The sequence below is a fragment of the Callorhinus ursinus genome, unplaced genomic scaffold (assembly GCF_003265705.2).
Source record: "Callorhinus ursinus isolate GAN/ISIS: 27379988/994484 unplaced genomic scaffold, GSC_fseal_2.0 scaffold9, whole genome shotgun sequence".
NCBI classification, from domain to species: Eukaryota; Metazoa; Chordata; class Mammalia; order Carnivora; family Otariidae; genus Callorhinus; species Callorhinus ursinus.
Genome location: NW_027397071.1, coordinates 61,757,609 through 61,782,751, shown reverse-complemented (window position 1 = coordinate 61,782,751; position 25,143 = coordinate 61,757,609). Strand labels below are relative to the sequence as shown.

The 25,143-nt window shown below is 40.0% G+C and overlaps 1 protein-coding gene across 8 annotated transcripts in view; it reads right to left on the bottom strand.

Moving 5' to 3' along the window:
- FAF1 (Fas associated factor 1) overlaps positions 1–25,143 on the bottom strand; it is a 487,148-nt gene that overhangs the window by 6,045 nt on the left and 455,960 nt on the right. For 6 of the 8 annotated variants that reach the window (XM_073896766.1, XM_025871569.2, XM_025871572.2 and 3 more), the window contains one exon: positions 10,330–10,441. The exons of the other annotated variants lie outside the window; for them this stretch is intronic. In XM_073896766.1, the coding sequence (XP_073752867.1) occupies positions 10,343–10,441 (99 nt within the window). In that variant the 3' untranslated portion in view covers positions 10,330–10,342. The remainder of the gene's footprint in view (positions 1–10,329; positions 10,442–25,143) is intronic. 8 annotated transcript variants of the gene reach the window in all.

Below are 25,143 nucleotides of genomic sequence, written 5' to 3'. Positions count from 1 at the left end.
TCAGTAGGTAAACAGATAAATAAACTGTGGTGCATCCACACAATGGAATATTATTCAACACTAAAAAAATGAGCTATTAAGCTATGAAAAGACATGAAGGAATCTTAAATACTAAATGAAAGAAGTCAATCTGAAAAGGCTACATATTGTATGATTCCAACTATATGACATTCTGGAAAAGAAAACTATGGAGATAGTAAAAAGATCACTAGTTCCAGGGGTTGGAGTGGGGAGAGGGATGAGTAGGCAAAGCGCAGAGGATTTTTAGGGCAGTAAAAATACTTTGTGTGATACTGTAATGAGAGTTATGTGTCATTATCCATTTGTCCAAACCAATAGAATGTAAGAGTAAACCCTAATGTAAACTATAAACTGAGTGATAATGATGTGTCAATGTAGGTTCATCAGTTGTAACAAATGTACGACTCTGGTGAGGGATGTTGACAACAGGGAATGTTGTTAATGGGGGAGGCTACACATGAAAGGGAATATATGGGAACTCTCTGTACTTTCTGCTCAATTTTGCTGTGAGCCTAAAGCTGCTCAAAAAATATAAAGTCTTTAAAAAACATGCTAGGTTGCATTTTTTTTTTTAACATTCCCAAGGTATTTTAACAGCTTATGAAGGAAATGCACTGCAGTAGTACTTGGAAATCATGCATTTGGAATTAGCCACACTCTGTAGATTAGGAAATGAGACCTAGAGATTGTGTTTGCCTATGATAGCATAAACGTTAGAGGCAGAACAAGAACCCAAGCCTTCTGACTAGTTTCCTAATGCTTTTCATTATAACTCCCCCATCTCCTTCAAGGGGCTTAATTGTGTTCTTTCTCACTCCATGAGTTACAGCCTTCAGGTTCAGTGTGTGGAATTGGGAGGCAATAGACCACCGGTGGTTTCTCAAATGTATTCTTGCTTTTAGAGTAAAATTTGCATTTCAGAAAATTCCATCATCTCCAAGGGGAGAAAAGCTCTATTCTCATATTTTCTGTAGTACTTGGCTGCTCCTCTCTGGGCGACCAACACCACCACTTTCTAGACTGTGCTGTGTGATGGAAGCACTGCGAGCAGATGGAGTCTTGCACAGTCTGACCCCCCCAGGAGCAGCCCTTTGCTACACTGGTGGAAAATTTACAATCCTTTTGTAGTTCACACAGAGAGCAAACACTAGAATCTCATCCATACCCCTTCTTCCTCCTTTTCTCTTCCACAGATGTGAAAGACAATTAGATCCCATCATCTACAACAGACAGACCATGCAGCCTCTACAAGCACTCTCACCTTTCAGCTCTCAGCAAGCTCCCCCTCCTCTATATTCCTTTGTACCGATGGCTAAGGCTGTATATTATCTAATGCTGTCAGGATGTACAGGGCCAGAATGTACAGGTTCTAGTTCTGGCTCTAGTGGTGCAACTTTGGATAAGTCACTTTTCTTCTCTACACTTTAATTTTTGCATTTTTTAAAATGCGGGGGTTAATCATTCAATGGTGTCAATTGGACTGCTGTTGGGCTTTGGAAATAGAAACACTTGGGTTCAAATTCAAGCTCTTGGCCATGTCAGTAAGATGCTTAGAGCTCCAGCTTCCTTCTCTACTGGGTGAAAGGTTGTTGTAGGGATTAAAGTAGCCATCATGGAGTCTCACACATGGCAGCTATTATGATTCAATGTCTTATTTATGTCTTAGTAGATGTCATTTGTATGGTGTGAGATCTCCAATGACCTAGGGAGAGAGCCTTGGGTTGGATTCCATTGCTAAAACTTCCTAACTCTCTGATGACCATGGATAAGTTACTTAATTTTCTGGTTCATTGTTTATTTATAATATTGAGACATTTTTACCATCCAGAGTTGCTGTGAAGATTTAATAAGATGAAGCTTATAACCATGAAGAATTTCATACTCATGCTTCCACACGGAGGGGACTCTGGGACTCTGGGATGCTCTCCCCATCTCTCACACGGGGTGAGATGAAGACCTATCTGTTTGGTGAGTGTGGGTGAAGAATCTAAGCTCAGCCCCTTCCTTTCCCTTTTCTGGAGCCAAATCTACTTCTCCAGTTGTAGACCAAGGACTTCGTGGGCAAGTCTGTCAATTTAGGGGCAAGGAATATATCAGTAAGCCCCCTGGCTGCAGATCCCAAACCACAATCTCTGATCAACTTTCTCAGTAACAAACATGATATTTGTATTCCCCCTGAGTCAAATGTCTTTCAGTTGGTCTTATGTCTTTTAATTCATCTTGAACAAGTTAAGTGAAGGGGTATTATTTAAATGACACTTAAAACCCCAAATACCCCTATAGCACTAAACAAGTGCTTAACAATTATGATTTGATGTAACTTGATGTAAGGCTCACAGATCTTTTTTTTCTCAAAGTCTATTCAGCCTTGATTAGAAGATGAGTCACCCAGTCAGGGCATTAATCAATTCTAAATACATTTCCCACCCATAAAGCCACAACAAAGCTTGTTCTTAAAAACATACTTCTTTAAATAAGTTATCTGAATACAAAATGAATGTGCTCACAAACTTCCTTTAGAGAATGTGTACATAACAATGATTATTGTTTTATAGCTCTCACACTACCTTCATATATTTTATCTAAACCCCAGAGCTATTCTAAGAGATTGGACTAATTTATTCTCATTTTAATAGATGAGAACACCAAAGCTCAAACAAGGACATTACTTATGGTCATACAACTAGAAATTGGTGGAGCTCACATTTGAACCCACATCTTCTCAGTTCAAATCCTGAGCTCTTTCTACCCTAGGAGGCAGCACAAAGGTGTTGCTTATGTAAATTCCCAAATTATACTGAAGCTGAACATATATATATCGATATATATCTGCTTTTGCTTCTGTTCAAAATTAGCATTTACTTTGAGCATGGGAGAACTAATCTTTTTTTTTTTTAAAGATTTATTTATTTTAGAGAGGGAGAGAGAGAGCAGGGTGGAGGGGCAAAGGGAGGGAGAGAGAGAGAGAAAATCTCAAGCGGACTCCCTGTTGAGTCCGCCAAGTGGGGAACCCATGACCCTGAGATCATGACCTGATCAAGGGGTAGATGCCTAACCGACTGAGCCACCCAGGCGCCCCACAACTAATCTTTTTGGTATGCTAGGAGTAATCCATTCTGTTAATTGCTGAATTTAAAAATGCGTATTAAATACCACAAGTTTAAAAAATAATCATTAATGTCATCACTACCAAAAAAGTTACCATTTATTTGGCATTTTATAAGTGCCATATGCAATACCAGTTGTTCTATATATTATCTAATTAAATTGTCGTAACAATCCTATGAGATAAGTACTCCTGTTATTCCCACTTTATAGATGAATTCTATTCTCTGAGGTCAAAAGTGGTTAAGGGATTTGCCCAGGATTACACAAGCAGAAAAGATAAGGCTAGAATTTACACCCAGGTTTGTGAACTTCCAGACTACATCTAATGCATTCCTCTTCGTTGCCTCTTAACCTCTGATCCTACTTCTAAAAGGAGAACAGTTAATGCTCCCTTGAGCATAAAAAAAAGCATGCACTCTGCAGATGTATCATAGCTCATGGCCCTGGTGTGTTATGAGCTTTGTTGTTCCCCACAGGAACACAGGCTACCTTTTGTTACTGTCAACTTGGTCCTAATAGCTAACTGTCCATATTCTTTAAATACCTCTTGATGAGCTGGGAATCCCTGAAGAGGTCACTTACACCCACAAAGTATCAGAGAGAGAACTTAAGAACTGATCTGCTGGTCATATGCTGGTCAGGGTGTGAAAAGGCTTTGGTAACTATAAAGTCTTCTGCAAACATAAGGGATTATTCATCATCATCATCATCATCATCATCATCATCATCATCATCATCACCAAGCACAGCAATGCCAGTTTTAGCTCCTAGCAACATCTCCTCGTGGTAATGCAACCCCAAAAGGAACTTTCAATCTGGAAGGGTCCCACTATGTGACTACGCTATAGCTTATTTCCATCCCAGCTTCCTGTGTAGTTGCTGGACCAATATGTCTCCTTGGATCACAGGAAAGAAGCAGCACTTGGGCAAGAGTTTCCAGAAAACAATGACAGATGCTCCTCTTTTCATTACTAAACTGTGGCAGAGTAACTGATGTGCTACAGAGTGAGGCTGGGTGGGCTTCTGCAGTTGCGAAGAATACAGTCCTACAAGACATTTTCTTTCCTTGACTGTTTTTTTTTTAGATGGGAAGGGAGAATGAAAGAAAAGTTAAAGGAAGACCAAAGGGAGAGAAGACTCAAGTGGCAAAGGGATAAAAATTATATCTTGTAGGTTGCCATATCTGTTCTTTGTTTTATCACATTATAGTAATGGTGGCAGTTGACCATTTTCTGGGAGCTTACTGGGTGCTAATTCTTCTAAGTGGTTCACAAGCACTACACAACCCTGTGAGGGAGGTGCTATTACCTCCACTTTAAAAATGAGAAATAGAAGCTCAGAGAGATTAAGTAACCTGCCTAAGACTGCACAGGCAGGAAGTGGCAGAACAAGGACCTAAAACTGGGTCTGGCTCCAAAAGTCTGTTTTTTTTTTTTTTTTTTTTTAAAGATTTTATTTATTTGACAGAGAGAGAGAACTCAAGAGAGGGAACACAAGCAAGGGGAGTGGAAGAGGGAGAAGCAGGCTTCCCGCGGAGCAGGTAGCCCCATGCGGGGTTTCGATCCCATGGGATCGTGACCTGAGCTGAAGGCAGGTGCTTAACGACTGAGCCACCCAGGCACCCCAAAAGTCTGTGTTCTTCATCACCATACCAGGTAATATTAGTATTGTAGTCATACACTATTCTAAGTCTCTTGCTTGGAAAGACCATCCCCTTCATATAACTGAAGCACATATCTCCCCCAAACAGAGTGTATTACTATGTCAGGCATTTGGACAAATGTCTAGCTCAATTATCACAAACCTGTGATTGTTAGAACTGGAGGGGATTTTAATTATTTATTTATTTTTTTGAATTTTTATTTATTTGAGAGAGAGAGAAAAAAAAACAAGCACACAGAGGGAGAAGCAGACTCCCTGCTAAGTGGGGAGCCCGACGTGGGGCTCAATCCCAGGATCCTGAGATCATGACCTGAGCCGCAGGCAGACGCTTAACTGAGTGAGCCACCCAGGTGCCCCTGGAGGGGATTTTTAGAGGTTATCTCTGTAACAGATAGGGACAGAGAAGTCCAGTGAGGGAGAAGAACTTACCCTAGATTACTTAACATTCACAGCAGATGTGGGACCAAATCTAGATTCATTCTCAGCCTGTGCCTTTAGACAGGCTTTTTAATGAGGACACCAACTCTAAAGTGTTACTAATGTCAAAATGATCTCAAACTTGGCATACTGTCAGGGAGACCCTGAAGGCCAAATGAAAGATGTGGCCCTCTCCTTGCACTGGTATCCTTGATAGTGGCTTTGGTCACTACACTATTAAACAACAGTGTTGAGGGGGAAAGCTCAGAGAGAACAGAGAGGCTTCTATCAAGATGAGTAGCGTGAGGGTGGAAAGGAAAGCCTCTTTAGTCTAGAAACAGAAGATCCAAGTGTGCAGAGTGAATGTAAAAAGCAGAAAAAAAGTAAAAGAATAGCATAAAAAAATGAGAACATGCATGTGTCTTCATTCTGGGAAGACAGTTCCCAAGATTAGTCCCTCTTGGGCTCTGGAAGACATGATTTCAAGTACATAAAAGGAAGTCCTACTTTACAGAATGGTTTGCAAGCTCACTGTCCCTGAAAGCATAATAAATGGAGGTACAGGCAAATTCATGAATGAGGATTCTATGGTGTGGCAAGAGAAATCTATGCAGATTAGCCCCAGTGGTGTGCCAGGATGCCAGCTTCCTCATCCCTTAGGGCAACTAGGATCCTCAGGGCTGGGTTGCCTCTAACCCTGAGCAGCTTAGTGTGGTTACTCCAATGAGGCACACAAACATTTTCAATGTGTGCAGTGACTTGCAAAAGGCTGGAAGCATTGGTCTGGGGCACATGCCTCACTTTCAGGAGCTGATATCATGGAAGGCAGAGAGGTCCTTGTATAAACAGTTCCTAAGATGCCTCTGATAAAAGACTGGCCTATAATGCTACCACTGTGTTTGGAGAGAAACCTGTTAACTGGTCAAGTTCAGAACTGTTACCTCAGCATAAAAACCTTCTGAAAAACCCTAATTACTGTTTTCCTGACAGTTTCACCACTAGGCCTTTAAGTGCTAATTAGAGAGGCAGTAAGAAAAAGCACTGGTGGGTTTTGAATTCTAGTTCTGCATGTATGCTCTTAAGTAAGTCATTTAACCTCCAGAAGACCCAAATTTTTCATCTGCAAGCTGGTGACAACATCATCCACCACCTAACAGGTTCTAATGGACCATTTCCCTCTTTCCCTCTGGGTCTCTCTTTCACACTGTCACTTGAGAGAGTTGAACAAAATGTCTGATCCTGCCTCTCTCCTACTTAAAATTCTTACATGATTCCTTTCTACAACAGGATAATCCCCTTTTGCTTTGGCCTCATTTTCCCAATTTGTAAATGGATGGTGTTTCTGGCAAGGCTTATAGCACAACCATAATGAAAGACATAGCTGGAAAGACAGTTTGGAGATAGATCATGAAGGGCTTGAATGTCTTATTAGGTTTAGTTTGAACTTTTGAAAAAAATTTTCTCCCTGGCTTCAGAGGGATCTGAAGTGGCATGCTCGGCGTGCTCTTCAGGCAGAGTGGCTAGGGGGAAAGTGAGCATTTTGAATGCATTTTAGTACTCAAGCAGGGCCACATGAGCTGGTGTGTGCGTAACTCTGCACGCAAACGCCGCTCAAGAGATGGAGCTTTGAACAGAAGTTAAAAGAGTTGAGTCCCTAACGACATACAAAAGACTTGCCGGTGTGATTTATTCTGATGTATTTACTTATCCAATTACCAAAACAGCAGGAGATCATTAAATTTTCTAGTTACCAGATGCAGCACGTTCAATATCTTAAATGTTACCAAGGCTCTCTCTGAGCTATTTTGATATTACATTTCATCTGCCCAAAAGCTTATGAAACTGGAAGGCAAGAATCATGAACAGAACAGGTGTTTTCTTTGAAGGTTGGTCCAGCAGGCGCCTGTACAAAACCAAACTTATACCAGAAATTCTCAGACTCTTCTGGACTTAAGGAAAAGTACCATGATGAGAAATAATTATTTAGGAGAGAAGATGCTAAGGAAGTGGTACTTGAAGGTGGCTGGGGATATGTATTTTACCTAGCCAGACTTTCTTCATGCTCATTTCCTGTCAGTTCAGTCCTTATGTCCACAGAAGTTCAGGGCTCAGTGTAGAGGAGGAGAGAAGGGAACAAGCACCCTTTGAGAGACTCCAAACCTGGCCCCTAACTCTAGCATACAGCTTCTAACTATCTGTGTGATCTTGGGCAAGTCACTTTTCCTCCTCTGAGTTTCCTTCTGTTAAATAAGGATGTTGTAATTAAAAACAAACAAACAAACAAATAAATAAGGATGTTGTATCCGATGTACCCTTAAATACCTGCTAGGAGCATCTACACAGCTTGTCTTCCACTGCGCTTTACACGAATGTCTCCTGGATAAGACTGAGAAACTTAAAGGAACTGTGTGTTTCCTCTATTTCCAGCTTCCAGAAAAGAACCTAGTGCATTATATGCTTTCAATAAATGCTTGTTGAATAAATAATCAAACCAGAGATGTACATCATGGAACATTGAAAAATACAGAGCAAGCCTCTATTAACAACATTTGTAAAGTTAGGCGGCAAAATAGATGTTCTATTTTCTTTTGAAAAAATACATCAAATAAGTGATATCTGGGGCTAAATGTTTTGAAAGGGTGGTGGTGGCTTAGCCCCAACACTCTTTCTCTAAATACTATCCCCTCACAGACCTTATGCTCTAGCCAATTAGAGCAGTTTGTTATTCCCCAAATATGTCTGATACTTCTCTCTGAACCGTTGCTTATGTTGTTTCCTCTACTGGACTGTCCCTCCTCCCCAGTTCCATCTGTTGAAACTTCTATATCCTTCAAGGCTCATCTCAAATGCTACTTCATCTACAAAACCAGGCCTAAGTGACAGAGCCTAAATTAATCCCATTCCTTGGTTCCTTGTAACAGAGTTAATCATAAGTGGCATCTTCTCCCATTCACTGGGCCATGGGCTCCTGGAACACAGAGGCCATATATGTTTATTGTGGTCTCTCCCTCAAGTGCCTATTCTACACATGCCCTGCATGTGGTCAGTCCACATCTGATGCACTAATCCCTCTAGGGTGGTTGCCAACGTCTGTTGGCAGACTTAAGATCAGTGTCTGAACTGAAATGTAGACACTGGCAAGTTGACCTTTTCCTTTGCTAAACCAGCACTGCTGTACTGTACTTGTACTTGACCAGGCAAGGCTACCCATTTCTGGAGGATCTAGCTCAAAGGATCAGCTACAGTCTCACGCTGAGTTATTTGTCTGTTGTGCTTCTCAGGTTTGTCTATGAGTCTGTCTCTCCAGTTAGGTTAAATTCTGAGGGCACAAAATGAGGTTTCACTGGCTATCTGTCCTCAAAGCCTAGTGTGTATTGCTGTAAACAGTGTGAATTCAACAAATGTTTGTTGAAAGACTGACCTACTGAATGACTGAATGGGGGTTCCCCACTCCTCCCAGGAGTGTCCACCAATCCAAAGAAAGGGAGTCAAGAAGAGCTGTACTCCCAGGCCCCTTCGCCCTAGTCTCATTCCAACAGCAGGCAGAGCTTGTCAATAATACCATTAACAGGTCACCCTAGTGGTCCCCTGGCTCTGGACTCTGGCCCTTGCCTCAGTCAGTCCTGCTGCACAGAGACTGACAGTAAGTTTGCATCAGTTGTCCTTTCAGAAGGGACAGATTTTTCCCTGTCTATTTAAACTGCTGTTGGAATTGGCTAATTAGAAGGATTTAAAAAATCTTAATACTCTAAACAGAGAAAACTGGTTCTGAATTATTAAGGAACATTTTCAATGCATCTGAATAACCTTAAGTGACTCAGCTGCCACCTGATCCTAAGCTCTGGCTCAGATAAATAAATGTGAAATACTGTCAAAGCCCCAGCTTATAGGAGCCTCCAGCTACAGTAAATAAAAGCTTAAGTCCCCATAAACTGCCTGGGACAGAGAGATTCTCATATAAAAGGAGAGAAGACAATCTTAAATAAAGCCAGTACGACCAGAAAGCCAATGGTTTCACTCTAGTTTTCAGAATAGTGCTGTCAACAGGGCAGGTATTATCTACATGCAGGTCATTTAATCATAGAGTCACATAGTGTCAGAGCTGAAAGAAGATTAAGAAAGCACTTATTTTAATCTCTTCATATTTCAGATGAAGAAAATAAGACCCAGAGAAGTATGTACCTTGCTTGAAATCACACAACAAATGGCTGAAAGAACTGAGATTCTGCCCCGGATGCCTGGCTCCCAGGTTAGTTCCCTTCCTAGTCTATCACATTCTTCTGAGAATGTCCTGCTGGAGATGTCAAAATGAGAGGCTAGCAACTGGCTGTTAACAAAAACACCTGAAAATTTTAACCAGATGGGTGACTTCTAGAGCTTAAATTCCAGAGATACCATGGTTCCCCCCAAAGACTTTGGAGTTCTCTTCCATGACTGCGCAGGGGGAGGGGGCAGGGAGAAACGTGGAGGTAGGGGGAGAGACACAGAGGGAAACCAGGAATAAGTGAGGGTGAATGTCACTATACTGTAGTCCTTCTCTTGCCTCTGCTCAAGCCACGAGGATACCATGAGCTTCTGCCTGGTGAGATGGAAAATACAAAAGCAAAAACCAAATAAAAACAGTGGATGCATGAATGAGTAGGAATACTTCATTTCTTTTCATTTATTTACTAAACAAATATCTCCTGAGTGTTTACTACAATGTTGGAATCTGCGCTAGGCACTGGGACACAACAGTGAACAGGCACTATCTCTGTCCCCAAGCAATGGAGAACCTGGGACAGGATGCAGACAAGAAATCAGCCCACTGCAATTCAAACCAGTAAAGGGCTATGAGAGGGAAGAGGTTCTGCGGGGGGCACGGGGGAGGTAAGCACCTCAGTCCCAGGGTGCCAATTAGCTCCTTATTTCTCCTCCTTCCTTGACTCATTCTAATATGCACAACTGTTTCCTACAATCGAATTAACAATTTTTCTGACTTATACACATAATAATTCAGTATTAGTTGCCCACTATGTGCCAAGCACAGTACTAGGGAATACTCAAATAAATTAGACACAAGCCCAAATAATTTGATGTGCATAATTTTTTTTGTTTGTTTGTTTAAAAAACATATCTTACCTTCATTTTGTGACTATGTAAACTTGGGCCAAGCATTTCTGCTTTTGGTATCTTTTGGTTTTCCTAGGCCTCGATCAAGTTTCTTTTCTTCTCTGTATCTTGGTTGTTTCATCTATAAAATAGGGGTCTTTTCTAGTTCACAAAGTCTAAAATACATGCAAGAGGAAAGCCTGTTTACAACAGAGCTCTTACGTTAAAGCCAACTAGAGGAAGGAAAGTGAAATAAATTTGGAAGTGTCAAAGGGATCTTCAGCTTTGGGATTCAGCCACAGACATTAAACCTGTAGCTTTGAGGTCCTGCTGCTAGGTAAAGATCGGGGTGTGGTCAGGGTGCAGCGGGCTGGGGCTGGGGCTGCAGTGAGGCCCAGGGGAGGATTTGGCATGTTGATGCAAGTGCTAATGCACTCTGGAACTCCAGCCCTGGCTTTGAAAATTACAAGGAGTGTCTAGAAAAGGTTAATCTGCACATATACACGTTTGCAGTTGTTTGTATTTACAATGGGTTTATTATACAGACTTTAAGTGAGTAAAGCATGTCTGCAGAAGCACCTGGAATACTGAGCACAGAACTAATGATTTTTATTTATGGCCCGACGGAGTCAGACTGGATTGTATGTAAAGCCTTCAAAAGTTTATTTGATTTCTGATATAGCTATTTTGAATGGTATAGTGCTTTATAAACCCCTTATAAAATTACTTCTGGGGCAAAGTAAGTAATTTTGTAAAGGTTTAAATACATCAACATACCTGTATGTAATCAGTAACAGTCACGCCATTTTATGTTTGCATGGTATGGGGAAAGGACCTGAGTTTTGGGAATTAAATACTGGTATTGACATTTATTGTGCAAGCCTGAAAAATTTAAGCTCCCTAAGCTTCCATGTCCTTACCTGTAAAGTGGGAATAATATCTATCTTTCAGAGAACTAATATACTTGATTATACACAAAATGGCACAAAAATAAATGTTTTTTATTCATTGTCATCACTCCCTACCACTCCCAAGTCCTTTGTAGAGTAGAAAGGGCAAAAGCAGATTTTGTGAAGGCTCTGAATTCTATTCAGCTTCCATGAAATGGCTTAATTCCCTCAAACATATTTTTAAAACACCTTTGTGTATTTCTTCAATCTGGTCAGGAACATAAATGATGCGTTTTCTTATAAAAACCTTTCCTCTTCTTCCTGCCATCAACTTCATCATAACAGCTTAGATATACTGAGCATTTACTACATGCTGGTGCTTTATAAGTATCAGTTCATTTCATTTTTACAACAGCGCTATGAAGTAGGTGCTATCATCCTTATCTCATATGTGAGGAAACTGAGCTCTACACAGGTTAAGTAATTTGCCCAAGATCAAGGAGTTAGGAAATGGCAGAGTTGAGATTCAGTCTGGGATTCCAGAATCCAATCTCTTAACCACTACCCTATACTGTCTGTCACTATGTCCTTCAAATGCACTCCAGTCACTGCCAGGGGCATTTTCTGGTGTTGAGCTAGTCTCAGGGTTTAAATCTCTATCCTCTGTTAGAAAGCACTACCTAGACTTTCTCCTGGTACCCTAGACTCAACAAATCTGTCTCAAGTGAAATGCTTCCTTATCTGTCTTCCTTGATTTCTGTACATGGTAAATACCATCTCGTCATTCAGGCTGGGAACGTCTAAATTACCTCCTTCTCCACCCCCACCCCCCACCGGACACAGTTTGACAATCACCAAATCTCACTGATTCTCCCTTTTTCCTGATTCTGCTGCCTTTTCTTCATTCCTACTGATGCCATCTTAGTTCGGATTTCCACAGCCTATTGTCTTGTCTACTGTAATAGTCCTATCTGGTCTCCTTTTTCCAGGCTCTCCTTACTCTAATCCTTCTTGATAAAAATAATCCACAAATTTTAGACGATAAGGAAAAGGCAAAAATATGAAATCAAAAGACCTAAGTGGAGCCATTCCTCTGCAACTTATTAGCTATGTCAATTTGTGTTAGCCACTTGGCAGCTATAAGCCTAAATTTCTCGTCTTTATTACAAGGGTTAACACCTATCTTAACTAGTTCAAATTTCCACTAGACTTACTTTGTGAGGGCAAGACCTCTGTCTAGCCTATTCACTACCATATCCCCAATTTCTCATGCATAAGAGGTGCTCGAATAATATTTGCTAGATTAATATATAGAAGACTCTTCAGTATTTTTTCATCTCCTATTTCAATTCCTTCTGTGTCTAACTTCATATCTTAAATTCCATCACAGAAAACTGCAATTCCCCAACATATGCTGGCTTATATTCCTATGGTTTTTGTTCATACTTCTGCTTGGCAAATGTCCATTTATTTTTTTTTAACTTTTTATTTTGAAAAACCTATAAACCAGAATGTTCAAAAATAGTAGAGTCCCTTGTATCCTTCACCCAGCTTCACTCAATAGTACCATCTTATTTAACTATAGTATAATAAAAAACCAGGAAACTGACACTGGTATCATACTATTCATTACACTATAGGCCTCCTTCACATTTTATCAGTTCTTACGTCTATTCATTTGAGTGTGTGTATGTGAATGGTTATATGCAATTTTATCTCATGTGCAGATTTGTGTAACCACCACTACAATTAAGATACAGAATAAAGCTATGAAATTTATAGTCACACCCATCCCCTACAATCACACCATCTATCCTTATTCCCCGGCAACCACTAACTTATTTTCCATCCTTATATTTCTGTCAATGCAAGAATGTTATATAAATGGAATTCATCCAGTATGTGCAACCTTTTGAGATTGCCTTTTTCCACTCAGCATGCCTTCGAGACCCATCCAAGTTGTTTCATATATCAGAGTTCACTCCATTTTATTGCTATTCTTTTCTTTACTTAAATTCAGTTGCTATTCCTTTTTAAAAATACTTTGTCCAAATCCTGTTTCTTCTGTGAAGCTTTACTGATCTCCAAATAGAATTAAAGCCTCTACTATTCCTTGGGTTCCCATTATAGCCAGCATGGACTATCACAACACTTTTGACCTTTGAATATCTTTATTTGTTTGTTCATCTGTAAGGGCTTTTGGTCACATTTTGTATCTTTAGTGCCTAGCAAGTACCTGGTAAAACTAGGTATGTATTAAATGTTCATTAAATTAATAAATGTAGACTAACTTATAAGTTACAGGGAGAAGTATTTTTGAAAATGGCAAAATGCTATGCAAGGGTTTCTAAAAGGCTACACAGCTCATATTATAGTAAGACCATATTGGTCTTCATGACTCCAGATTCTAATATTTACAAATTCATCTACTCGTTTACCTTCATTTGTAACTCCAAAATCCATACTTGCAGTACTTTCATGGTCATGTGAGAACATGTGCAGAGTGGTGAAAAATTGAGTTGCCTGATACCCATGTTCCCAAATGCGGTTGAACCAGGCAATACTCTGCTTTATTATTTTAGCTCTCACAGTATAAACAAATGTCCTTCCTCTGGTAGATTTAGTGTCATGCTTTTTGCATTTTTGTTTTTGGGTAATTTTGCTGTTTGAAATGGCCCCGAGGCATACTCCTGAAGTGCTGTGTGGTGTTCCCAAGTTTAAGAAGGCTGTGAAATGCCTTATGGAGAAAATGTGTGTGCTAGATAAACTTCATTCAGGCATGAGTTATAGTATTGCTGGCCATGAGCTCAATGTTAATGAAACATTATACATTAAATAAAGTATCTTCAAAAACAGAAACACACATAAAACAAAGTTATGTATTGACTGGTTGATGAAAACTTGTAACCAGAGGCTCATAGGAACTTAACTCTGTACTTCTCTTAGGAGCAATATTAAGTATTTGCTAACTCAGTGTTTGCAGCAACTTTATACAACATAACTACTAGGAAAAATGAAAACTGACTGTACTTCTTCAGTTCTAAAACCAATAGCTCCCGATAGCCTACAGAATGAAGTAAGAATACAGTAATTTTTTAACCTCAGGTATACTGCTTACCACAATCTGTACCACTGACACATACCTTTTTGTTCGGCCAAAACAGTGTATTCTTCTTCATGTTGTACCTCACTTGGCAGGATGTGTTGTCCCGTGCCTGCTAGGGTGATTTCCTGCCTTATGTCCCCCACCAGACTTGGCCTTGTAGACCAGACCGTGTCATAATCATCATCACACCCACCATAGTGTGCCATCCCTACATCCTTCTATCCATCCTATATCCACTCACATCTTGGTGGGTCCTTACTCTGTGGTAGGCCTGTGCAAGGCCAGTGTCAGAAACTGAAGGTGCAAAGGCAAATAAGACGCAGTATAGCTACTGCCCTAAATGAGCTTACAGACAGCAGACCCTAGAGGACCCTGACATAAATGAGGTAAAAATCTCCAGGAGGAAATAAGCCTGTCTCTCACCCTAGGAAAAATGCCATAGACTAATTCAGGAATGTTTCCAGCTATGAAAGAAATCTGCTGGTTTGGTAAAACAGAAGGCAGATATTAAACTCTAGATATTTCGAGTGGAACACCACTCTCAAACTATTGTTATCACGGTTTGATATCCTACTTGAAAGCTGGAGGTTTCAAAAAAGTTAAAATTGGACAAAGATTCTTTGTCTTCTTGAAACCAAAACATGAATGAAAAAATAAGGTGGCGAGAGAAATAATCACCATTACCATCATACCAGTTACTATCATTATATTCATGCTCTGTGGCAAATGCTATATGTATTAAACATCTTACGTTCATTTTTTCATTTAATGCTCACAACAGCCCTTTGAAGTAGGTGTGGTTATTCCCATTTTTACCAAGAGATTAAGTAACCTAAGATCGCTCAATGAGGAGCTGATCCAGAATTCAAGGCCAGGTCCATTTGACTCCATAGCCTGTATATGCTCTTGTTTCAGGCTACAATGCCTCTGAAATGTGACTGAAAAGAAGAGGTAGTATTAAATAAATCATCTTTACAGTGTTGATTTATATTTGCTTATAAAACAAGCAAGGGGAAATAAATACCAACAATCCCACCTTTATTTTAAGTAGCCAGTTTGAAGAAAGTATTCTTCCTCTGCAGTGAGGGAAAGTGGCTGAAGCCTGAAGGACCACTGCAGATTTGGGGGCAAATTCATATTGAATATTTGGCTCCCTAGAACATCTCCAAATGACTGCACTTTCCTCAGGTTCTCTTGAATATCCCCTTGGAAAATATAGCTGGTATTTTGTTAATACTGGTGACTTGAGCTGGTGCTTGTTAGTACAGCTGACCCCTGAACAACACGATTTGAACTGAGCGGGTCCACTTATATGCAGATTTCTTTTGATAAATATGGTATGGTACTGTCAATGTATTTTCTCCTTAATAAGATTTTCTTTACTTTATCTTACTTTCTTGCAAGAATACAGTATATAATACATATAACATATAAAATATGTGTTAATCGACAGTTGATGTTAAATTGGTAAGGCTTCCAGTCACCAGTAGGCTATTAGTACATAAGTTTTCAGGGAGTCATACGTGGATTTCTGACTGCATAGAGGGTTGGCACCCCTCACCCTCATACAGTTCAAGGATCAACTGTATTCTTCTGAGGCTATTTTTACCCTTCACTAAAGGACTAAGTTCTGTTACAAATGAAAGTAAAAAGTCAAATGCTTAGAAGTTTCCCAGTTTACAGAGTTCCACCCATATATCCAGTAGTAAACCCCAGAAATGAATTTGAGATGTATCTTAAAAAATAAAATTATAAAAAAATAATAAAATTATATGTGCAGAGAGGGTTAACATAGCAGACCTGACAGCTATTCTTTTGAAAGGCTTGCTTACAAGGTTGGCCCTTGGCTGGCATTTGGGAATTTGGGTTTGGAGAGGCTTCCCGTCATTCCCAGAACTGGTAAGAGTGGCTCACTATGCCTAAACTGTTTGGGCAAACAACGTAACTTATACTGAACACTTGCTTTCCTTCTGGGATTCTGGAATTTTGGGATATGTCACTGCAGAGGGTACATACGTGATCTGTCTCCAACTAAAAACCCTGGGTACTCAGTTCCTAATAAGCTTCCTTGCTTGGCAACATTTCACATGTGTTATCTCAAATCATTGCTGGGGGAATTAAATGTGTCTCATGTGACTCTACCGGGAGAGGACATTTGGAAGCTTGTGCCTGGTTTCTGCTGGACTTTTTGCCCCATATGCCTTTTCTCTTTGCTAATTTGGCTTTGTATCCTTTTGCTGTAATAAATCATAGCCATGAGTATGACTATATGCTCAGTCCTACGAGTTCTGCTAAAGAATCAATCATTAAACCTTGGAGTGGTTATGGTGTCAGTTGGTGTCAGAAATGGGATTAAAAAGCCTGACCTGACTCATTGAAATATAGTGAAAGCATTGTTTGAGAAAGGAAAGTTTGAAGGGATAGGGAAGAGTCAACCTTTGGTACCTGAGTAGATATGAAGTCATTCATACATGGCATGAAACAGCTGCTATGGGTTGTGAGAGGTAAAAGTTACCTATGGAATTTTAAAATGACAGATCCAATCCAGGAGAGTTGGCTTCATGGCTCCCTAATTGCTTTTGGCTGCACTAACTAAAGTGAGGGGACAAAGTGCAGCCTTGTGATGCCTTTAGTTTTTGTTCTCTCAGGTGGCAAGAGAAAAGGATCACAAAATTTCTAAAGGTGAGCTCTGGATAGGCAAAAAAAAAAAAATGCTAAAAGTTTGCATTGTTCTCTCCTTTGAGTGGGGGAGGAAAAAGAGTTAAATTAGTTCCCAGGGCTGGAGCACAATTTTAGATAAACCAGAGGGGTAAAAAAGGGAGAAAAATACTCCAGCCATTTCTTCAGCTTAGCTGTTGTCACCTCTGTTGCTGAAATAGCCAAGTATTGCTCCCTTCCCATCTTCCCTTGCATTCCAGCAGGGATCTTCCCCAACAGCTTTAATATTAACCCTATAAATGCTAAAAGTATTGCTAGGTGTTTGAGTAAATGTGCAATGAGAAAGGGGGGATTTAAAAAAATAATGGTCTTCTGGCTATTGTATCTAGATATATGGTAAAAATGGATATAAAGAATTATATGCTTTTAATTTCATAAATGCTAGAGGAATCATCCTGACTAAAGAAAGCTGAAAAATTGTGTTAGTAGAACACTACTTCCTTGATTCTGCCACTGGTGAGTGGGTTAAAATTTAAACTGAGTACTGGAAATAGAATATGTCTCCAGAACTAATGATTTTTGCTTACTGAAGTCTCTAGAAAAAGGGAGATAACATGGGAAAGAGATGCAATCTCCAGATAGAGACACACCTTGGGAGTTTTAAAAACAGTTTTTGGTTTGCTAATGAGCTCCTATAAAATCAGATCTCTGATCTTTAGAGGCTGATGATTTCCCTGTGTGGTGTGCATATTTCTGAGTAGGTAAATTTGGACAATACCCAAAGGGCTTAGGAAAGCCTCACTTGTTACTTGAACTCAGAACACTGCTGCCTGGTCCTGTGGCATCGTGGCTTTGCTGCTGCTGAAGAAAAGTTGCTGGCTTCTTTTGGAATCCTAAATCCACAGATGCTAATTGTCTAGACCTGACTCTAAACAAAAACCTGACACTGTCTGTTGTGAGCTGTTTCAGCAACAGAATGTGCTGTGCTGAACTGAAAGCAAGCATAAGCTCAATGAACATGACTTTGACCCTGGAACTGTTATAAATTTAGGACACCTCTCTGTGGGGCCTGAAACTCTGAAAACATCATTAGTGAGTTTTGATACAATACATGAGTATTGTCCGTACTATCTGAGTCACATACAAATGCCTCTAGGAAAGGATTTGTTTTTTTGGTAGGACCATCTAAAATCAAGCTGCTGGGGCACCTGGGTGGCTCAGTCATTAAGTGTCTGCCTTTGGCTCCGGTCATGATCCCAGGGTCCTGGGATGGAGCCCTGCATCAGGCTCCCTCCTTGGTGGGAAGCCTGCTTCTCCCTCTCCCACTCCCTCTGCTTGTGTTCCTTCTCTTGCTTTGTCTCTCTCTGTCCAATAAATAAATAAAAAATAAAATAAAATAAAAAATAAAATCAAGCTGCTGATTGGCTTATATTAGGTATAGAGACTGACTGCATTCCTAATTTGTGATTCCTGCCAAAAGCTACAAGTTGGGATAGGGCACAGTGGGACCCCTCTGCCCATTCCTGACAGACTGGACTCCCGACTTCCTTTGAGAGATGTCTCACTGCTGTTGACTTGTGTTCAACTTCCCAGCTTAGTTGCAGTTTGTAACAAAAGACTAATAAACTCTACTTTTCTCACCTTTCTCCTGGTATACACACCTCAGAAAGACAATCTGGTTATTAAATGCTGCTGTTCCCAAAAAGGGATTGATCTTTTTTAGGCTGCTCACCAGCAAAACGAACAGGATGAAAGGGGTGGGAGGTTATGTAAACTCATTTTGAAAATTTTTTACTTCAGGATTTTGACCTGACCAATTCCTAAATATGATGTATCTTTCTGGTGAAGTTGTGTAAAAATGATTTTCTATAAAAATCTTTTGTCCCTTTTGCAAATACAATCCTTCCAGAGAAAAGGTCTAGATGAGAGTAGGGGATGATTAAAAAAAAAAAAGTAAAATTATGATTGCTAAATGAAATATACTGATTTTGTAACAAAGGAGAAAAAAACAAAAACAAAACCCTGGCATGGGGTGGGGGAGGAGGAAAGCATTAAAATCTTTGCTTTTCTAAATTGTTCCTGGAAATTTTCCTCTCTTCCTGAAGGAAAACTCCCCATGCTAGCTTTCTAAGCTTCTGCAAGTAATTTGAATTCAAACTGACTGCTCAGTCTATAATCACACATGACAGTGTGACTAAGAGACAGAAGGCAGTTGTCCCAGCACCTTCACTTCCACAAAGAACACCTCCAGATGTTATATACACTCACGAGGCAGATGACCTGGTACCCTGGACAAGCAAATCTATTTGAGATTGCTTGCCTTAGGCAGTCCCTCTGAAACCAAGCGCTGAACTAAACTGTTTGGACTGACTGAGAATCTATGGGTGGGAAGTACCGCACTGGGCCTAATGCATGTCCTGCTTGCGGTGCTCTAGCAATTAATTGTAAATTTTGTTTCCAGGTACCATGTATGCCTTCTGGGATTGTACTTCTTGTGTGTATCCTGATATGACACTGCCTGAGCCACAAAAATTTCAAATAAAACTTTCACATTAGAGATCCACCCTCTTTTGGAAAGCTCAGACCCAATTCATCTTGAAACTAAGCAGGAAATTGTACCAACACATTTCACTGCAAACCTCTTTGGTATTCAGTCCTATTTCCATGCAATCTCAACTAAGAGTACTCTGCTTTGTGGCAAGAGTAACATGGAGGAAGGAGGAGAGAATCTGCTCCCTTAAAGGAAAATATGCTGAAAGCGAGATGGTGTGGTTTCATCCTACACATAGAGATTTGCCCAGGGGCATGTCCAGCTGGTGAGCTATGTTATTTCTTCCAAGCACAAGGTCTACATATTTTACTTTATTTTTTTAAGATTTATTTATTGATTGATTTGTTGGAGAGAGAGGGGGACAGAGAGAGAGCACAAGCAGGGGAAGCAGCAGGCAGAGGGAGAAGCAGGCTTCCCACTGAGCAAGGACCCCGATGTGAGACTCAATCCCAGGACCCCGGGATCATGGCCCGAGCCAAAAGCAGACACTTAACCTAATGAGCCACCCAGGCGTCCCAAGGTCTACACATTTTAAAGCATCACATGTCCTGAGCATCAACCATGTGTCGTGTCCTTGCCCTCAAATCACCTCTCTTAATTCTACAACCACCTCATACATAGCTATTATTATCTGCCTTGTACAGAAAAAGGAACAAGTTTAGAGAGGTTATGTGCCTTGCCCAACGTCCACCTGGTAACAGGTTCTTTTTATCACTGTGCTATCTTTCTGTTGACTGCCAATACTCAGAACACATTTTTCCTATACTAGGGAGACTGCAATAAATAGTGGACGCCCTTCCAGGGAAGAGTCTGTTATAACACAACTGACAAAACGCAGGTCACCCTCATATTAGGAATGAGAAATGTGTGTCAAAACTTATTTTTTAAAGGTTAGAGATGGGGCAAAAGCAGTGACTTGCTGGAAATGGATAAAAGGAACTCCGCATTACCAAATCAAGCAGCATGGGCCTCTGCCGTTTACCAAGTGTCTTCATTATCACTTTTAATCTTATCATCACAATATATTAGTGAGGACACATGACATTATCCACACTTGAAAGATGAAGTAACTAAAATATAGCAGAGAAATAATATACTCAATGTAACTCAGCAAATAGATGGAAGTGCCAGCATTAGAACCAAGATCTCTCTGACTCCAAGTACAGACACGATAGGAGAAACTATGGAACCATTTATCAAAATACTTATTCCAGGTATTAGTAGACTATGTATAAGCATTTATCTAATCTTCCCCTGCTTGGCTGCATTTTTATCAATCTCATTTTGAGTACTGCAACATCCCTTGACTATTCTTCTGGCTTCAGTCTTTCTTCATGTCAATTTATCTTTCTAGGCTGCCAGTGAGATATAATGGAAAGAATCAGCACCTTCATATTTAATTTCCACTTCCTGGCTATGTGATCTTGGACAAAACACTTAACTTTCAAGCTTCAGTTCCTGTATCTGTAACATGGGAATAAGATTTGCCTGATATAATAGATTTTGGACATGTGTTTGAAATCTGCTTCTTTGTGCCTTTCATTTTTTCAACTATAAGGTAAAGATAATACCAATTTCATAAGTTGGTTGTAAGGATTCAATTAGATGATGCCTTTGAAGTGCATAGTAAAACTGCCTAGTCCACAGTGGGAACTCAAAAAATGGTAGATAGCATAAGTGTTGTCAGTTAGAAAGGTGGGAGCTGAAAGGAGGGAAGGAAGACTTATTTTACATGGGTTGGTCAAAAAGGCCTCAATGAAAAGGCAACATTTGAGCAGAGACTTGAAGGAAGGACATGAGCAATGCAGATTTCTAGAGGAAGAAAGTGCACATGCAAGGCCCTGAAGTTAGAAAATGTTTTGTTGTATTTCACAAATAGCAAAGGTGTCAAGGGAACTGGAAAAGATTGAGTGGAGTCAGAGAAATGCCAGGGAGTCACATTAGGGAGGCCTTTTAAAAGCTTGGAACTCCCATCACAGGGTTTTGAGAAGTGATTTGCTTTATATATATATTTTAAAGTCTCTGTTTTTTAGAAAAGGAGACTGAAGGGGTAGGGGAGTTGCATGGGTGGAGGCCAAGCAGCCAGTTAATACCACTGCAATAATCTGGACAAGAGATTATAGTGGCTTGGCCTAGGGTTAGTTGTGGAGGCAGAGAGAAGTAGATTTAGGATATATTTTGAAGGTAAAACCAACAGAATTTGCTTATGAGTTGGATGGAGAAATGAAAGACGAGTCAAGGATGACTCCAAGGTTTCTGGTCTGAAAGAAAAAAAAAAAGGAATGAAGTTGTCATTTAATGAGTTGAGGAAGACTATACGAGGAGCAGGTTTAGGGGAGGGTAGGAATCAAGAGTTTAGTTTTGACTATGTTTATTTATTTTTTTTAAGATTTTATTTATTTATTTGATAGAGGGGGAGAGAGTGAGTGAGCACACAAGCAGGGGGAGTGGCAGAGGGAGAGGGAGAAGCAGGCTCCCCATTGAGGAGGGAGCTCAATCCTAGGTCCCTGGGATCATGACCTGAGCCGAAGGCAGACACTCAGGAGCCCCTAGTTTTGACTATGTTTAATTTGAAATGCCAATTACTCATAAGGTGGAGGTGCTGAATAGCCAGTTGTGTGTACAAATATCCAGAGTTCAGGGGAGAGCCTGGGCTGAAGATAAACACTTTTGGAGTTTTAACTGTATATATGACATATAAAGCCACAAGACTGAATGAGATCACCTAGATAATGAGGGTAGTAAGGGAAAAGATCAAAGGACTGACATTTCTTGAGTACCTACAATGTGCCAGGCAATATGAATTTATAAAATATGAAATAATGTATGGGTAATCTTACTTTGATGATAACCATGATGACCATGTCATTACCTTGCTCAACAAATTTATATGAAATAAAGCCAAGCTCCCTTGCCTGGTAGTCTAGATTTTATACAGTTCCCATTCCTAGAATTTTACTATACAAGTCCCATTTTTCAACTAATCTAGACCCACCATCTAGCCATGCCTTGTGCTTTCTAACATTAGCTTCTTTCTTCAAGCTGTCCTGGCTGCTGGAGAATGTTGTCCCCTTATAAGTCCAACAAAAATTCAATCTATCTCAAAGTTCTGTTCATCTGCTACCTTCTGGACAAAGCCTTTCCTGATCACCCAGGTCAGCAGGGATCTTGGCAACTTTGAGTTCTATTGCCCTTTTTGTCTGACTACTCTTAGAACCTATTGCATGAACTGCATTATGAGGATTATTTTTGTATGAGAAGCCAGGGTATTCTCAAAGGCAAGGACCATGCCTTATACTTTGGCACTTAGCACATGCCTCGAAAAATAAAAAATTTGTTGGTTAGCCTGGTGATGGGTATTAAAGAGGGCACATACTGAATGGAGCACTGGGTGTTATACGCAAACAACGAATCATGCAACACTACATCAAAAACTAATAATGTACTGTATGGTGATTAACATAATAAAAAAAAGTTTGTTGGTAAACAAAGTGTGAAATACAACTAAGTGTATACTTTACCTACATCTGGCTGTGACTCTATAAAAGGAATTACAAAGACAATATGAAGAAATCAGAGAAGATGAAATCTTTGCAGATGTATAAAACTGAGCTTCATTTACAAATTTAAAGTATTTTTCTAGATGATAAACTACCTCACTAATTTATTCCTTCCTTGGAATAAATCAGGAGACATGATGGCATAGGGATTAGGAGCACAGACCCAGAGTCACAAACTTACGTTTGTATCTGGTTCTGATATTTACTGTGACATTGGGCAAGTTACTTAACCTCTTTTGTGCCCATCTCAGTGAGGACAGGATATTTAGCTTCAGAATAGTTTTTGTTTGTTTTCTTTTATTTAAATTCAATTTAGTTAATATATACTATACTATTAGTTAAAGGGGTAGAACTTAGTGATTCATCAGTTGCATATAACACCCAGTGCTCATTCCATCAAGTGCCCTCCTTAATGCCCATCACCCAGTTACTCCATTCCCCCACCCACCTCCCCTCCAGCAACCCTCAGTTTGTTTCCTAGAGTTAAGACTCTCTTATAGTTTGCCTCACTCTATTTTCATCTTGTTTTATTTTTCCTTCCCTTTCCCTGTGTTTTCAGGATTAAATGAGATAATGCATATAGGGCACTGAGAATAGTGCCTAGTATAGTAAACCCTCAATAAATACTATTATTAAAAAATTTTTATTCTGAACGTTTGGTTATTGGATAGTCATCATGATCATCATCATTTTTCTTATTTAGACAGTATCTCACAGTTTACAAAACACTTTTATATACATTGCCTTATTTGAGCCATGCTATGGTCCTGGGAGAGACAGAATTTATTGCTTCCAATTTATAGAGAAGAAAACTGAGATTTAGAGAGGGGGTGTGCCTTGTTCAAGGTTGCCCAGCTACCCTTTTTGATTCCCAGTCCAAAGTTCCTTCCTCTATATCACTGCCTTTCCTCTATTCCATCTCCTCAATCATTTAAGAGACACTTAAAAACTTTTCAGATTGATTTAGTGTATAAGGGATTGTTAAAGCATAGGATGCTTCATTTCATTACTAGAACTTATAATTTAGAAAATTATGCATTTCTTAAACAAAACAAATAACCTGAAGAAATATAAATCACTCTTGCTAGAAGGAGTATTTTTTCCCCTTTAATTAGAGGGCTATTATACCAGATTAGAGTTTCCTGTAAGACCTATTTAAGAAGTAGCTATATTATTCTTTTAAATCTTTTGTTACCCAGTTTCTTTTGTTGTAAATATTATGTAAACAGTTTACCAGATGACTTCAACCTATAAACACAAGTGTCCTGTGGTCAAAATACTCCAGGAACATCTTTCCCTGTAAACATCACTTTTGAAAATAAAGCAACTGGGCGCCTGGGTGGCTCCGATGGTTAAGCATCCGCCTTTGGCTCAGGTCATGATCCCAGGGTCCTGGGATCAAGTCCCGCATCGGGCTCCCTGCTCCTTGGGAGCCTGCTTCTCCCTCTGCCTCTCTCTCTCTCTCTCTCTCTGTCTCTCATGAATAAATAAATAAAAAGTTAAAAAAAAAAAAAAGAAAAGAAAGCAACTAAGAGGCTTGGGCTCTAGTCCTCCATGGTCATCAACTGCATGTATGCTCTCAAGCAAGCCATGTCACCCCAGGCCCTCATTTTCTCCATCTGTTGACTCACACTAATACTGCCTGCCTTGCTACCTCCCCAAGCTGACAAGAAAAGGACTGCGATAACTCTGTGAATGCATTTTGCACCTGAGTATGATCTCTTGGTTTCTTTCAGTCAAGCAGGTTTTTGTGGCTTAATGGCGAGATGGATGTGGTGGGGAAGTAATGGGAGGGAGGGAGAAGAACTGAGCAGGAAGAGGAGATGGTATGAGATTGTGTATCCTTGTTAAAAGAGTTTGGACTGCTGGCCTTTAGAACCACTGATGGCTTTTAAGCAGGAAGGAGATAAGATATCATCAAATCCATGTTTCAGAAAAATAACTCAGGAATCAGTAGGGAGGATGGGTGGGAGGTGGGGTAGACAAGACTGAAGTCAAGGGGAAGGAAACGATAGGTTTAATCCAGCTATGAAGATTTGAGCAGTGGGGACAGTGGGAAAGGAGAGGAAAAGAACAAAT